Here is a 16,911-nt window from a genome sequence, read left to right as displayed (position 1 = left end):
CTAGTCAAAATCTGGCCGTGCTTTAATTTCCTCTCCCTCCAAGCCCCTTGGCAGACATGAAGATCGATGAGACCTACTTTATTAGTGTGAGCAAAAGGGGGCAGGGAGCAGTGTGTTTACTAAATCTTTAGTGTCTGTTTAGTGTGCTGCGCATGTTACCTATTAGTGGCTCACTGGTTGTGCAACACTACACTTATTTTATCTGTTCACTTATTTTATCTGTATACTTTACTGAGGTGTAAAATGGTAACAAATCGAAGAGGTGCCTTTTTCAAAAATTGCAAAATTCAGACAGACTCATGGTTCATGTGACGATTTGTGAGAGAGCCACAGCTTTGTGTTGAAATGGTCCAATTGGACAATGACCCCATGCCACTTGTGTCAGAGGCAGATAAAGACAACATGATGGGAAAACCTTTCGACACAGCTCTTCACCTTTGGCACATGGCCATTTTTTACACAATGGCACGGAAACAACATTCCAGCCTGAGTGAGGTGTTTAAACAATTTCCCTAATCCTCTAATTTAATTTTTTTTTTTTTTTCAACTCCTACTCAAGCGAGTAGGACGCATTTCACACTGCTCCTGCTTCACCTATCCTTTTAGCAATTTCCACTCTTTTTCATTCTTTTATTTCATTTACAAGCTAGTTTAGCAAAGACAGTGAAACCAGTACATTTAAATCTGAAACTTTAGTGGTTAGTTTTTTACTTTAAATGAGCCAGCCAAGTCAACGAGCAAAAACTGAACGGCAAGTCACCTTGAAGTTGGATTAAAGCAAAATGCGCTCCTCCGGCCAGAGACTCAGGAGATCATGCCGAAAATGTACTGAGCTAGAACAGAGGATTTCTACTTTGGAATCAAAGATGCATGCCCTTCCATCAACGACAGATGAACTACGAGAGGCATCTCATGAAGTGAGTACAGCAACTACTGGAAATGCAGAGAATGTAACCCAGCAGTCTAATATCACTGCTAATAGAGCAGATGAAGGCATCGACCTCACAAAGGGAAATGTGAGTACAGAGCCTTGGCACAGGCAAGGTGCCAGACCAAAAAACAAAAAACGTAATACAAGAACTGTAATTACCTCAACACCAGTAAATTCAGATGTTAACTTCAGGCCTCGTATCAGAAATACAGACAGATCAGCAAACTACTACAGGGCTTGTGGTCCTAAGGGAAGCCCACAGCCCCTAACACTATGGAACAGATTTGAATGCCTCCGGACGTGAGAGAGGAATTTCCCAGGAACAGACCCAAAGCAGGCAGCGATCAAACCACAACAAAAGAAAGATGGGCACAGACAAGAAGCAGGACTCGACCCCTATTCATCCCACAACCCTCGTTCTAGGCTTACTTTGCTGTGAGACATATAAATGGGGAAAGGATGATTGTATGTTGTTTCCCAAATGCTTCAGTGTCTGACACAAAAAACAAGCTTGCAGAACTGGTGTCAAAATATGCAACTATCAAGCGCATCATTGTGCATGTTGGAGCAAATGACATCTACAGAGAACAGCTGTATGTCAAAGAAGATTTCAAGGAACTTTTCTCGGCCCTATATGAGCTTGGAATACAAATTTTCATCAGTGGCCCACTCCCAGCAGAGGGAAGCTTTGTATTTTCCAGACTATTCAGTTTAAACACCTGGCTCGCATAAACATGCTTTTCAGTTGGGATGAATTTTATTGACAATTTCAACCTTTTTTGGAATCGCAGGGAATACTTCAGACCAAATAGCACAGAGCTGAGTTGGACTGGGGCCAAGATCTTAACCGAATACTATCACCTCTCTCTCCTGCACCCAACATTTTTTCTGCCAACCTTGAGCCGAGCCTCTGATAAGCGCTCAGTGGCCATACAGACGGAACAAGCGGATGACATCAACAACTCAGCTAAACCAAAACACTCTGCACAGGCTGAAACAGAGATATGCCCAACCTCCCCTGCTGTGGGGCCCTCTGATAACCACCCGCTAGCCTCCACTGAAATGCAGACCTTGGAGAAACATAAACAACCAGCTCAACAATGCCAAGCCATGTCCACTGGACAAGATAAGATGGGTGCTGCTAAAATGACTCAAAGTCAATCACTGGCGTCAAACTCCCTGGAATCTCAGCAAACAAATGGATGTGATGAGCATGAGGAGATAGCACCCATCAAAGCTGCTGAGAGGATATCAGAAAGGAAGGGTCATGTTGTAACACCAGTACCAATACCCCTCCCCACCTCCGTCGTCTCCTTGTCACCACAAAGACACAGCAACATGGAATACACTACTGGAATACATGCTGAAAGCGGAGCGTCTGCAACAAACTCCCCAGAACCTCAGCAGGCAGATGGAGACTCTGGATCAATTTTCAACCCCAACCTCCTTGATTTCCCATCACCACCCACACCCAATCACGTCCCCACCCAATCAAACTCCCCAGGCCACACAAATCCCCCTAATCTCCCATCCCCATCCCCACCCCTTCATCCCACCACCCACTCAAACTCCACAGGATCCCCTGAATACCCATCATCATCCCCACCCAAGCACATGATGTTCCCTGCAAGAATGGAGAGACTGCTACCAGTAGCCATGCAGAGTTTTACTAGCCCAAGATCATTAGCACCAAAGAAGCGAAGGGCACCTCCACCCCTCCCCTCCCCCCCCCGTTTAGAAGGATCTCTTAAGCAGCAGCAACCTCTTAGTTCATTTTCTCAGCCGGCATATAGCATGGAATGTGCAGTGGAAAATACAGATGGCAGCAGCAGGGGACAATTATATGATGACTGTATTGCATGATATTCTCAGGGTCCCTGCAATATAAATGGTACTGACAGTAGTTTTGAGAACATGCGGGACCCAGTAAGCCCATGACATTCTCTATTCCTGTATTGACAAGAAATAGAACACAAATGCATCGAGCTTATAGGGTAAACCAGTCCAATCTCCTACCCGCACCACATCAACCTCAGATTTCCCCATGGATCATATTTCCCCAACACTTAAACTAACAAAACTAGCACTCCTAAATATCAGATCTCTTTCAAACAAATCATTCTTAATTCATGATCTAATTTGCACACACAACCTTGATTTTTTACTTTTAACTGAGACATGGTTGGATCAAGCAAACAGTGCTGCTACTCTCATCGAATCAGCTCCCCAAACTTCAGTTTTTGAGTGCTACCAGAGCAAATAAAAGAGGTGGGGGATAGCCACAATTTTCAAGACGTCTTTTCAGTGCAATCAGTCGTCATTCGGTGACTTTACTTCATTTGAATATCTGTGTGCATGCATTAAGTCTTCTCCTCAGATTTTATTACTGACAATTTACAGGCCTCCAAAACATTCAGCTAAAGTTTTTCTTGAAGAGCTAGGTGAACTGCTATCAGTTGTTTGCATAGAGTATGACTGTCTTATTATATCAGGGGATCTAAACTTGCATGTGGATAATCCTGAAAACAATTATGCCAAGGAATTCATTGCACTAATCGATACTTTCTCCCTAACACAGCATGTACAGGGGCCAACACACTCTCTCGGCCATACCCTTGACCTTGTTATCACAAAGGGTCTCGATGTCTCTACAGCTGTTAAAGACCTGGCCTTATCTGATCATTTTTGCGTGTTCTTTGATGTGTCTATGTCCCCACACACTCAAAACACAGCTATGATGGTAAAAAGGAGAATCATAAATGATCAGACAAGTGCTCTCTTTGAGCAAGCACTTTCACTAAAGTCAAGTCAACTGTCAGACTCTGAAGACTTATTTGATCAAAAAAAAAAAAAAATGGCAAACATTATGGATGACATTGCTCCATTACAATTCAAGAAAGTTAAGGACAAACAGAAAGCACCATGGAGGCAAAATCCAGCAGTTAAACTTCTAAAAAGAGAGTGTAGGAAGACTGAAAGAAAATGGCGTAAATACAAACTTCAGATCCACTATGAAATCCATAAAGAGATGCTCCGCACATATAACTCTGAAATATGCAAAGCAAGACAGTCTTTCTTTTCTAACATTATCAATAGAAGTTCAAATAACACTCGTATTCTATTTTCAACTGTTGATAAGTTAACAAATCCCCCCTCACAATTAGCGCCTGAACTTCTCTCAACTAATAAATGCAATGAGTTTTCATCTTTTTTAAAGGTAAAATTGACAAAATCAGACTCAACATATCTGCTCAATTACAAATTCAACAACCTGAACTTCCAGCAACAAACAGAGGGAAACTAAACTTGATGTCAGAGTTCAGCTTGATAGACTACTTAAACACTTGAAAAAAGCGGTACAGAATCTCAGCCCTTCCACATGTGTCTTAGACACTCTGCCTACCAATTTCTTTAAAACTGTTTTTCACCTCATAGCGGCGGATGTCCTTCAAATTGTAAATGTATCATTGCTGTCTGGCACTTTTCCTAAGTCACTGAAAACAGCTGTTGTAAAGCCACTTCTCAAGAAGAATAACCTGGATGCCTCCATGCTAAACAATTACAGGCCCATATCCAATCTACCTTTTATTGGCAAAATTATTGAAAAAGTAGTCTTTAATCAATTAACCACCTTCCTAACATCAAATGGGTATTTTGATTACTTTCAGTCTGGTTTTCGGGCAAATCACAGCACTGAAACAGCTCTCATTAAAGTTTCCAATGACATACGCCTCAACACAGATTCAGGGAAAACATCAGTCCTAGTGCTACTGGACCTTAGTGCAGCATTTGACACTGTTGATCACAATATTTTACTACACAGACTAGAACACTGGGTTGGATTTACAGGCATAGTTATCAGCTGGCTAAAATCATATCTACAAGAAAGGAGCTTCTTTGTTGCCATCGGAAACTGTACCTCAACACCAACTTGGACAAATCATTCAAAATAATTTGATTTCATATCATAGCTATGCAGATGACACACAAATTTACTTAGCTCTATCACCAAACAACTATGGTCCTCTTGAATCTATGTGTCAGTGTATAGAACAAATCAACACCTGGATGTCTCAAAATTTTCTTCAGCTGAACAAAGAAAAAACTGAAGTAATTATATTTGGTAAAAATGAGGAAAGACTTAGGGTTGCCACTCTCCTTGACACAAAAGGGTTGAAGGCAAAGGATACTGTTAAAAACCTTGGTGTATTAATTGACAGTGATCTAAATTTCAACAGCCACATGAAAGCGATAACTAAATCAGCTTTTTACCACCTCAAAAATATTGTCAAACTCAGAGGGCTGATGTCAAAACATGACTTAGAAAAACTCATTCATGCATTTATCTCCAGCAGGGTTGATTACTGCAATGGACTGTTCACAGGCCTTCCTAAAAGACTATTAAACAGCTTCAGGTGATACAAAATGCAGCAGCTAGGACTCTAACAAAAACTAAAAGAACTGACCACATTACTCCAATTCTTAAGTCCTTGCACTGGCTTCCAGTAAGTCACAGAATTGACTTTAAAGCACTATTGCTTGTTTATAAAATCAGTAAATGGAGCAGGACCTAAATACTTGTCAGACATGCTTCAGCAGTACACACCTTCTCGTCCTCTCAGGTCCCAGGTGAAAAACCTGCTAGTAAAACCTACAGTTAGAACTAAACATGGTGAAGCAGCTTTTAGCTGCTATGCGGCTCAGCTGTGGAACCAACTTTCGGATGACATTAAAAAGGCCCCAACTGTAGCCAGTTTTAAATCTAGACTTAAGACCAAACTGTTCTCAGACGCTTTCTGCTAACTGTGCCGAGTTACAAATTCTGAATCTGCCTCGATAATTATTCTACTTTGTCTTTTATTATTTTTTTACTACTTTTGCCTTTGTTTTTGCTTACTAATTATTCTTTATTTTTAAATGATTTTACCTTGTGTTTTATGTTTTCTTTTTATTATGATCTTTACCTTTTAACTATTCTTTGACTATATTGCCCTTCTATGCTTTTATTTGTTATTATCGTTTGGTTTTGTTTATGTAAAGCACATTGAATGACCTCTGTGTATGAAATGTGCTATATAAAAAAACTTGACTTGACTTGACTTGACTTGACTTGACTTGACTTAAATAGAAACAACAGGAGAGCAAGGTGCTGGCACCACTACCCACTCACAGATAGACTGACGTATGCTTTGAGCCTCTGCTAACTCCAGCCAGCTTAGACCCTCGGCTTTGACTGAGTAGGAATGTTTGGCATTTCCCATGCTGTTTTTCATCCTCCCTAAGGGCTACTCTGAGTGTTCACAGGTTTAGGGAAATATTTGCCTGCCTATGATTGAAGGCATGAGCACATGAGAAAGTCTGGGTAAATATGCCATAAGAAATTCTTGATCTGAATTTCTATGAATCCCCTAAAAATGTATTTGTCAGATACTAGTAATGGATCAGGTATTCCTAGTGATAGTAAGAACAAGAACTAGAACGTAGTCATAAAAATCTAGGGTACATAGCAGACCAAAGGTTAGTCCAAAGGTTAACTAACACATGGGACCTTTCCTATGAATGTAAAGAGATTACTGGTTGTCAAGTTACAGTTAAAACAACAACTACAAAGATCAAATATAGCTGCAAGCAGCAATGTGGGGGCCAAGCAGTGCACTATAGCAGGAATGGCGTTACCATGGCATGAGCAAGTACTCACAGCAAGTTTGATTGCAATTGGATAAAGAATGGCTGAGAAATAAGCTCATTTACTTTGTTATAGTGCCCCTAGAGGCGAAAATTACACCAATGTCCTTATGCGTTCTCACAATCATCTACCATGTCCCTGGACTTCATACACCAAAGAGTTGCTGAGATGTGAGCTCAATTTGTCTATTACAGCACCCCTAGAGGCCAAATGAGACCACTTTCCTTGCATGTCCTCACAATCAGCTGCTTTGTCTCTGTATTAAGTTTGGACTTCATACATCAAAGCGTTGCTGAGATACAAGCTTACTTCCTGTATTGCAGCGCCCCCTATAGAGGCCAAATGATGCCAATTTCCTAGTGCGTCATCACAATATGGTAACCGGTCCTTATACCAAGTTTGGACTTTGTACATCAAAGCGTTGCTGAGATACAAGCTCACTTCCTGTATTGCAGCGCCCTCTATAGAGGCCAAATGATGCCAATTTCCTAGTGCGTCCTCACAATCAGATACCAAGTCCCTGTACCAAGTTTGGACTTCATACATTAAAGCGTCAAGGAGATGTTAGTCCACTTCCTGTTTGGCGGCTTCATCGCCGTATTTGATTGGCTGTCACGGGCAAACAAAATTGAAATTGAAAAATCTGGCACGTGGCATCTGAGGTCCAATATGGCTTTAGAGTCATTGAACTCAGGTCGGTCCAGGGATTGATTTGTGAAAATTTGACCATTCAATGGTCACATCGCGGAATGCAATCGGTGAGAGTGATCATGGGATGGTCCTTCAGAGATCCGTTTCAAACTGAGCCAAATTTTGACCTGGCGCTGAGGTTTAGGTCAGTGGTCAGTGGAGTGTCCCGAAACTTTCTGCCAAATTTCATCTCCAATGTCGGATGTATAATAATAATAATAGGAAAAGCTAGTAACTCAATGGGTGCCTTTGCAGCTTCGCTGCTTGACCCCCAATAATGGGCTACTAAAACAGAAGAACCGGTTTGTGTTTAGATGTGTTTAACACATGTGGTGCAGGGTTTAGCACTGTTGGTGTTGTGTTACAGTCTGCAGCTCTGAGTCATAATATGAACAGTCATGTTAGTTGATTCGAGCTTTGTGCTTGTTATTGGGGGCCAAGCAACGAAGCTGCGAAGGCACCCATTGAGTTACTAGCTTTTCCTATTATTACACTTCCGCCATTGGAGTCTATGGCAGCCCATAGAACGCCTGGCTAAAAAGTGCAGATTTATTAGTAGAAAGTTTCGGGACACTCCACTGACCATTCACACTCATTTACGGACCTCTAAACCCAGCCATCTAGCGCCACCAACAGGTCAAAATCTGGCCGAAAATTGAACCGCTAAAGTTCTGAAATTTGGCACACTGATTCAGCACTGTCCCATGATCACTCTCACCAAATTCCAGAACTCTATGCCCAACACTCTAGCGCCACCAATGGGTCGAATCTGGATTGCATTCACGCACGGACTTATTTACAGTCTATGAAATTAAAAACGGCACTAGACATCGAAACCGATAATAAATCGTTCTGGCTAGTTGTTACTACTTACCTATCCATTTAATCCAGTGTCTTCCATGTCGTTAATCCTGCTAGTCATAGACCACTTGACTGAACTGAACTAGGGAAAACAGCGTCGGAAAGATTCAGTTGCTATCAGTTGATAACAGACATGTTGTACAACACTGCCATCTGCTGGTTGTTCAGTGGAGGGTGTCTTCAAGATTCAAATCTAGTGGTATTTATTTGTGGATCTTGGTGTGCAGTAGGAATGTCTCAAAAGTACGTCATCGACATAAAAGCAAAAAGGAGATTCACAAATGCAGATTCCACTTACAAAGTCAAGCATATTTATTTTCAAATCTCGAAAATATATTTACAAAGACACGTTTATTTATATAAATTTGTTTATTTATTTGTATGTCACATTTTTATATTTGTATTTTGTATTTGGATATTTATAAATGTATGTATATGTATATGTATATATATCCTTTTATATATTTAAATCATTTTGAGACAATCCTCACTCCATAAATTACACATGGCGACGATGCCGACTAACAGGAAGTGGGCTAACATCTCGGCTACACTTTAATGTATGTAGTCCAAACTTGGTACAGGGACTTGGTATCTGATTGTGAGGACGTACTAGGAAATTGGCATTATTTGGCCTCTATAGGGGGCGCTGCAATACAGGAAGTGAGCTTGTATCTCAGCAATGCTTTCAGGTACAAAGTCCAAACTTGGTATAAGGACATGTTACCTGATTATGATGACGCCCTAGGAAATTGGCATCATTTGGCCTCTATAGGGGGCGCTGCAATACAGGAAGTGAGCTTGTATCTCAGCAACGCTTTGATGTATGAAGTCCAAACTTAATACAGAGACAAAGTAGCTGATTGTGAGGACATGCAAGGAAAGTGGTCTCATTTGGCCTCTAGGGGTGCTGTAATAGACAAATTGAGCTCACATCTCAGCAACTCTTTGGTGTATGAAGTCCAGGGACATGGTAGATGATTGTGAGAACGCATAAGGACATTGGTGTAATTTTCGCCTCTAGGGGCACTATAACAAAGTAAATGAGCTTATATCTCAGCCATTCTTTATCCAATTGCAATCAAACTTGCTGTGAGTGCTTGCTCATGCCATGGCAACTCCATTCCTGCTATAGCGCACTGCTTGGCCCCCACATTGCTGCTTGCAGCTATATTCTTGAACATCAGCTTGCTATAGAAACACAGCCAGAAGTACACAAGGGACCATTGCTTTAATGATGGGTAAAACACGTCACACGTTTATATTGGCCCAGTAATAATATTTGGTACATTTCTGCCATGTTACACTGAAGGTTTTGTCTTGGGTTAGGGTTTGTCTTAAGGACCAAATGTGCATCCTCTTTTATTTCATGAAATGTATTGTCCTTGGTCCATACCATGGTTAGTACTATTTGTTGAATGAGACCGCTTTCTCTGTTGTCTTTTCCCCTGCCTGATATTGGTGGGAAATAACTCGGAAATACTTGGAAAGTGTCCAGAGTGGCATATACATTTCACAAATTATAAATACCTACAGCCCTGCTTGCCTTGTGCATTATGAGTCAGACTACAGGTAGGTGAGCACAGGTATTTCTCATCGTGGTGAGGGAACCAGTCTGAAATATGAGTGAGTCTCATGAGAACAACCTATTCTTATGACCAAAAGTGGAAATGCACTGTGCATTGGGCACTATTCCCAAGATAAGTAGTTATTAATAACACAAAAAGTTTAACATTTTGAAGGACTGTGAAAGTGTAATGAAACTACAGATATTAAGCTTTATGTTCATTTGTCATTTTTTGTGCAGGGTATAATTGAAAGGAGGCAAAGGTATATGACCCACAGACCCATAGATTGTGGTTTCTGTCCTATATTTCCTTGACAATGCTTCCACTTGTTTAACTGTTGGTTTTGGTGAAGGAAAAAGAGTGCACTCATATCATACAGTATTTAGTTCACCTACTGACTGAAGAGGTGCCAGGTAGCAATGGTATAATAAAAAAAATCCTGCCCTACCCATGCAATGCACCATCTTATGTCACCTATTACTTTTGCCTCCAGAAAAACACTAATTAACATAATTTAACAATGAATTAACATTTGCAAATGACTAAAACAAACTAGGAGGGTTCTTCACTTTCTGAGCTAGAGTTCCTCCTCTCACCTATTACCGAAATGCTCTGCCAGCCCCCTGTGTATCCAGGGCCATGATCTGAGATCGCTCCTTGAACGAGCGTGTGATCTGTGTTCTCCCTTTTCCCCCACTGACCGCAGCATGCTGCTGGGTGTCCTGTCGGCGTGTGTGGTTGGAGCAGCTGTCCTCTACAGCCTCTTCTTCTGGATCATCCCCGTAGCTGTGCAGTACAATGCCTCGGCCGCACTCCTGTGGCATGATGTCATCGTTGAGCGTTTCCTGGACCTCATCACAGGCTCTACGCGACCTCAGGTGACCTTGTGGATTGTGTTTGTAAACCTATTTGTTTATGGGCTCATCTGCACACCTGGGCCAAATGCCATCATTTTTATGAGATCAGCAGCATGAAGATTTTTACTTTATAGTAATGTCTGCATTTATCAGTGTATCCTGTTTCTGTGCATTGATTGAAATTAGGGCTGTCAATCGATTAAAAAAAATAATCTAATTAATTACATACTCTGTGATTAATTAATCTAAATTAATCGCATATATAATTTTTGCTGTGAAAGTATTTTAAATATTTAAATTCAAATGAATCATTGAATAATCAGCATTAGTGACATTAAAGTTCAAAAACTCTTTTATTATTATTTTCACTGTTCAAATAATTGCCATAATAATCTATGATATGACCTAATATGCTGAGGAAATAAATTCAAAATAAAGTGCTTCGGGAAGAAGTTTTTTTTTCACATACAAGGCATTTCAGGCCACAGATATTACCTTGGAGACACAATGAAAATAAATTAGCACTCCCCTCAATGTCAACACTTATTTCGTTGCATTGATGTGCGACTATAGAGTTGATGAACTCCGGTGATATGCAAATTCCTTGCTGCAGACATTGCAGAGGACTTTATTTTCAACACTTTACTTTTTATCAACACCGTCAGGCCGTTTTTTAAAAGTAAATGTTCCAATCAAGGATCCAAGCAGCACATTTTTCTTCTCTCTCCTTCATTTTACAGCCTAATTTTTACTGACTAGAATGGCTCGGGGTCAAAGGACATACAGAAATCGATTAATCTGCACTAATTTTTTTAATCAGTTATTTTTTCTCAAATTAATTAATCGAAATTAATCAGTTATTTTGACAGCCCTAATTGAAATCAATCAAGCTGGGAGCTCACAGATCGTGTGCAATACATTTTAAATCTACATATTGCATATTGTCGGCAATCTTTTAGAGGAGTGCTATTTAGACTCATTAAAATCAACAGTGGTATTCAACACCAGACCCTCCTGTTCCTCTCACAGCGGCTTCTTAAAGCAGTGCAGAAGAACGCCACCAAAGGGGATCCCCAGAGCGTCATCTCCACTATTGATCATTTCTGCCGGCGTTGCGAGTGGGCTATGAACGTGGGGGACGAGAAAGGTAGGAAAGGACACTTGAGTGTACATAGAAATTAAACTTCATCGGCAAAGTGATCGGACATAAAATTATAGTACAATTTAAAAGCACAAAGTGGTTGAAACAAAACAGTAATAAAAGAAAATAAAACAAAACAAAAACAAAAAAGGATATACTTAAAAGAGACCACTAGACCACCAGTCGTTCAAGTACAGGAATACAAATATAGGACACATCACATCACTTCAAACAATTGCACTCTGAACCCGGAAGATTTAAAATCTTATTTGCAAACTGTTGGAAGCTTACAAAGTTTGAAAATAGACTGCAGTTTATTCCAGGTAACTGGAGCATAATATACAAAGGCAGTCCTACAGGAACTTTTGGTACCTGAAGTGATATATGATCATGGCAAGTCTGATACTGTAGTGTTGACTGAATTGATTGAAGAGTGATGAAGTATAAAGAGAGGCTTTTGGCAATAAGGGCTTTGTAAATATAAATGTTAGTCACGTCTCTCTGAGAGAGAGAAGCAACCAACCTTAGAGGGTGCAATAATGGGTGCTGTAGGCATCACCAGTAATAAAGCAGAGGGCAGAATAATAGACCAGGTCCAGTGGTTTCAGAGCAGTGGGAGCAGTGGGAGTCACCATAATCTAATTCTAACGCTGGCTCAATAATCATTTTCCTGCACAGCACTGGAAAATGTGCCTGTATATTAAAAAAAAAGCCCAGTTTCTGCCTTAACTTAGTTTGTCATCTTACCAGATGCTAAGATATAGGTTCTTAGGAGTGCTGCTCTTGTGATATGCTTTTGTGTATCAATCAAATGCTTTTGATGGATCAATGAAAAGGGCAGCACAATGTTTTCTACTATTCAACCCATACACAATGCCATTCACCACATCTCATTTATATAGTGGAAGAGCTGATTTGATATGTGTAGGGAGGGAATTTTGTGTTTTTATTTGTAATTAATTTTCTTTCATTCCGGAGTGAACCATGGATTGGATCTGTCTTTCACTCTGAGTGTGCTTATTAACTAAAAAGGGAAATAATTGTGAGGTTAGAATGCTCAGGAAATCAAAAAAATGTCATGGATATCACTATTAAATAAATAATTGTCTTGTTAAAATATCCAAAAGTCTTCTCAGATATCTCTAATGCAGGCTATCAGACAAAAACACCAGAAGCAGTATATAATACAGCAACCTAGTGAAGTCCAGATTAGACGTGTTATGTTTCAGAGATTACAGCGCTCAAAGGAAACATAGTGCTCAGTTTTTAACATTAGTGGTACATGCCAGTCTTGCAGGTTGAGTAAGCCTCTTCCCATTTGACGTTTCCTAGTCATTCTCCTCAATCAGTGCTAGCCTCCTCAGTCTGGAGTGAACAGCCCTCAGTCATATCAAACAACACTGCCCTGAATGTGTAGTGAAGGTTTGCAGCTGAATGCTAGGTCACTGGGACTTCTGCATGGCTGCACAGGGTGGCAGTTGAACATGTATGTACATGAAAAAACATACATATACTTTGATTTAAATGGCTTCATAGTAGAATGATTTAATATATGTATATATTTTAATGAATAACTTAGAAAGACTCAGAATCTCTCTGTTTGAACAAGTTGATGTGGAACTATTAAAGCAACACCAAAGAGTTTTTTTTTCTTGCTTAAAATAATGTTTCCAAAATCGTTTCAGTGGTTCATCAACTCGTAACAGGGTGAACAGCAATTCTGCATTCTCTTCGCGGCCCTCTATCGGCTATAACCGCACTATGTAAGTTTGCCAGATCGGGTAGCGGATATGTAGTTCGATGAAATGAGACATAAGAAACTACAAATTTGACTTGCATCTGATGTCGCAATACATTGTGCTTTTATAAGTCATGCAAAATATTATACCTTGTCTGTGGACATTGTTATTTGCAAAGCCGGTGCTGGATAAACAAATAACGTGCGTGCGACAGAGGGAAAGTTCTTTGGTGTTGGGGAGAGAAAGTATTGTGAGCATGTGTACAGCATCGTTCCTATATGCCACAAAAGCTGTCCATTAACAGCACTAAGGAGTAAGTGCAAGAGTCTAATGGGGTTTTGATATGGAAATGAATCCTGTTGATGTTCACAGCCTTTTGTTGTCACTGAAGTACTCTATTCATTACAACTGTGTGTGTGTGTGTGTGTGTGTGTGTGTGTGTGTAGGGACCATCTTGGATTCGGTGGTGTGTGAGGTCAGTCCTGGCTCAACTCTAGAACTTGGCACCTACTGCGGGTACTCCACAGTGCGCATTGCCCGCCTACTGGCGCCTGGGACCAAACTCATCACTCTGGAGTTTAACCCAGACTTCGCAAAGGTGGCCCGTCAGGTCATTGAGTTTGCTGGGCTACAGGAGAAGGTAATGGAGTTGTTTGAATTTATGAAAAGTAAAGACAAATTTCTTGGGGTTTTTTTGTGCCAAGGTCAACAGTCCAACTTAAGGAGACAAGATAGCTGAGTTTACATATAGCGAATGCTTTGGTGTCTGAGAGATCAAGGTTTTAAATTTTGCAGTCAGTAAGTTGAGAAACCAACCCAGACATATCTGCAGGGCTACAGAGTAAACAAAAAAGACTGTTTTTGAAATATTAAACATTGGTGCACATTGGTCAATAGAGACAGGGTGTCTTACATACTTACTTAATTTCACGTCATAGTACTACAGTACACACAATAGTCCAATACTCCACAAAAAAACAGGAGTGTTTTGTAAATTTATATAAAAAAAAAAAAAGACTTAAATATTCCATTTACATAAGTATTCAGACCCTTTGTTAAGACGCTTGTAATTGAGCTCTGGTGCATCCTACTTCTATCAATGGTCCTTGAGATGCTTCTACAACTTGATTGGAGTCCACCTGTGCCTAAATTAATTCACTGGACATTATTAGGAAATTAACACATCTCTTTATATAAGATCTCACAGATGATGGTGTATGTCAAAGTGAAAACCAAGCCACGAGGTTGAGAGAATTGTCCGTAGACCTGCGAGACAGTGTTGACACAGATCTGGGAAAGGATACAAGAACATTTCTGCAGCATTGAAAGTGCCCAAGAGCACAGTAGTCTCCATCATTCTCAAATGGAAAAGTTTGGAACAACCAACAGTCTTCCTAGATCTGGCCGCTCAGCCAAACTGAGTAATCCGGGATGAAGGACCTTGGTCAGACAGGTAACCAAGGATCCAATGGTCACTATGAATGACATCCAGAGTTCCTTTCAGAGGATGAGAGAAGCGTAGGACAAACATTAGTGCAGCTCAGTGCCTGGTTTCTTCCACACACACCGTTGGGAATTGTGGCCAAATAGTTGGTTTCATCAAACCAGATGATTTTACTTCTCCGAGTCGTTCAGGTGCTTTTTTGGAAATTCCCGGCAAAAAATGGCTTTCATCTGTCCACTCTACCATAAAGGCCTGATTCGTGGAATGATTTGGTGATGTTTGTCCTTCTTTATGCTTCCCTCATCCTCTCAAAGGATCTCATTCATAGTGACCATTGGGTCCTTGGTTACCTGTCTGACCAATTCTCTCAACCTCATGGCTTGGCTTTCACTCTGACATACACCATCATCTGTGAGACCTTATATAAGGAGATGTGTCCTAAAAATGTCCAATGAATTAATTTAGGCACAAGTGGACTCCAATCAAGTTATAGAAGCATCTCAAGGACCATTGATAGAAGAAGGATGCACCAGAGCTCAATTGCAAGTGTCATAACAAAGGGTCTGAATACTTATGTAAATTAAATATTTCAGTCTTTTATTTTTATAAAATTTACAAAACACTCCAAACAACTGCTTTTTTGTGAAGTGTTGGGGTATTGTGTGCAGATTAATGAGGAAAAAATGTAATCCATTTTAAGATGAGTCTGAAACAAAACAAAATGTGGAAAACTTAAAAGGGTCTGAAAACTTTCCGGTTGCACTGTATATAAAATATGTTGGTTGTATATTACAATTTATCTCACATTCATAATTAATTATCTGTTGTGGCATCCACATAAAGGCACAATACCATTGTAGAACCCTAAATGTCAAGTCCTTTTTAAAAAATGTCATTAGGAATCATGTTTGTACATGCATCTAACACTAAAATGGTCACTTATTCTACTTTAATGCAACAGGTCTTGTTGGTAGAAGGTCCTTCAGGAGACATCATCCCCAAAATAAAGGAGCAATTTGGAATAACAACTTTTGACTTGGTTTTCCTGGACCACTGGAAAGACCGATATCTTCCCGACACCAAATTACTTGAGGCAAGCAGCTTTCAGAATTATACAAGTTCTCTAGCTCAGTGATTCAACATGTTCTACCTTTTAAATGCCAACAGACTTCACCACACTGAGATTAACATTTTCCCTTTCTTTTCCCCCAGGAATGCGGGCTGCTACGAAAAGGTTCTGTCCTGATGGCAGATAATGTTATCTGTCCGGGAACCCCAGACTACCTTGCCTATGTTCGGAGTAGCCCTAAATATGACAGCAAATACTTTAAATCCCACCTTGAGTATACTAAAGTGGAGGATGGTCTGGAGAAATCGGTTTACTTGGGATAAAACTAAGGGGGCAGATGTGGTTATCCAAAGGAGGAGCACAATCAAAAGAAAACAAAATTAACCTTTAAAGGTGCTGTCCATAATTAAAATACCCTGTACTGTATATAGTGGTTTGGACCAGACAGCCATACACTGTTTTACTGCTCAATCTGAGCTTCAGGAGCAGACATGAGGGGTGTAAATTTGATTGTTGACATTTGAGGAAATCGGCCAATCCTCTACCAGATTCCCCGACTCACCTTTACTGGGACAATTTAATTCATAGATGTTTTGCCCTCATCACTTGTCTTAATATGAATAGAATACAGACATCCACAGTCTCCCTGTAAAACCATGTTGCATTGCAGGTGTATGGTGAAAATGAGAGTGCTTTAAACATGAACTAGGACAGAATGTCAGACATGTTTACATTTTAAGTGTATTCACCATTTGGCTTCTTGAATGATTGTTGCGTTTGTACATTTGCCTAGTCCTCTCCCTCTCCAGGACAACTGAATCCCTTTACCCTTTGTTAATGAAAAGTATCTCGCGTGCACAATAGATTTGTATGCCATATCCTTTCATTTTTTATGGGACAATAAACAAAGTTTCGTGTCAATTTT

At 40.2% G+C, this 16,911-nt stretch overlaps 1 protein-coding gene across 5 annotated transcripts in view; it reads left to right on the top strand.

Annotated features, from left to right (window-relative positions):
* comta (catechol-O-methyltransferase a) overlaps nt 1–16,911 on the top strand; it is a 21,024-nt gene extending 4,113 nt beyond the window's left edge. For 4 of the 5 annotated variants that reach the window (XM_048241007.1, XM_048241005.1, XM_048241006.1 and 1 more), the window contains exons 2-6: nt 10,443–10,614; nt 11,623–11,740; nt 13,920–14,113; nt 15,879–16,010; nt 16,130–16,911. In XM_048241007.1, the coding sequence (XP_048096964.1) occupies nt 10,444–10,614; nt 11,623–11,740; nt 13,920–14,113; nt 15,879–16,010; nt 16,130–16,309 (795 nt within the window). In that variant the 5' untranslated portion in view covers nt 10,443 and the 3' untranslated portion in view covers nt 16,310–16,911. Of the gene's footprint in view, nt 1–10,435; nt 10,615–11,622; nt 11,741–13,919; nt 14,114–15,878; nt 16,011–16,129 lie in introns of all 5 variants that reach the window. The other variant, XM_048241003.1, reaches the window with a different exon arrangement.

Source organism: Alosa alosa, chromosome 4 (assembly GCF_017589495.1).
Source record: "Alosa alosa isolate M-15738 ecotype Scorff River chromosome 4, AALO_Geno_1.1, whole genome shotgun sequence".
NCBI lineage: Eukaryota > Metazoa > Chordata > Actinopteri > Clupeiformes > Clupeidae > Alosa > Alosa alosa.
The sequence above is the reverse complement of the archived record's forward strand: the minus strand, read 5'-3'. Positions and strand labels throughout refer to the sequence as shown.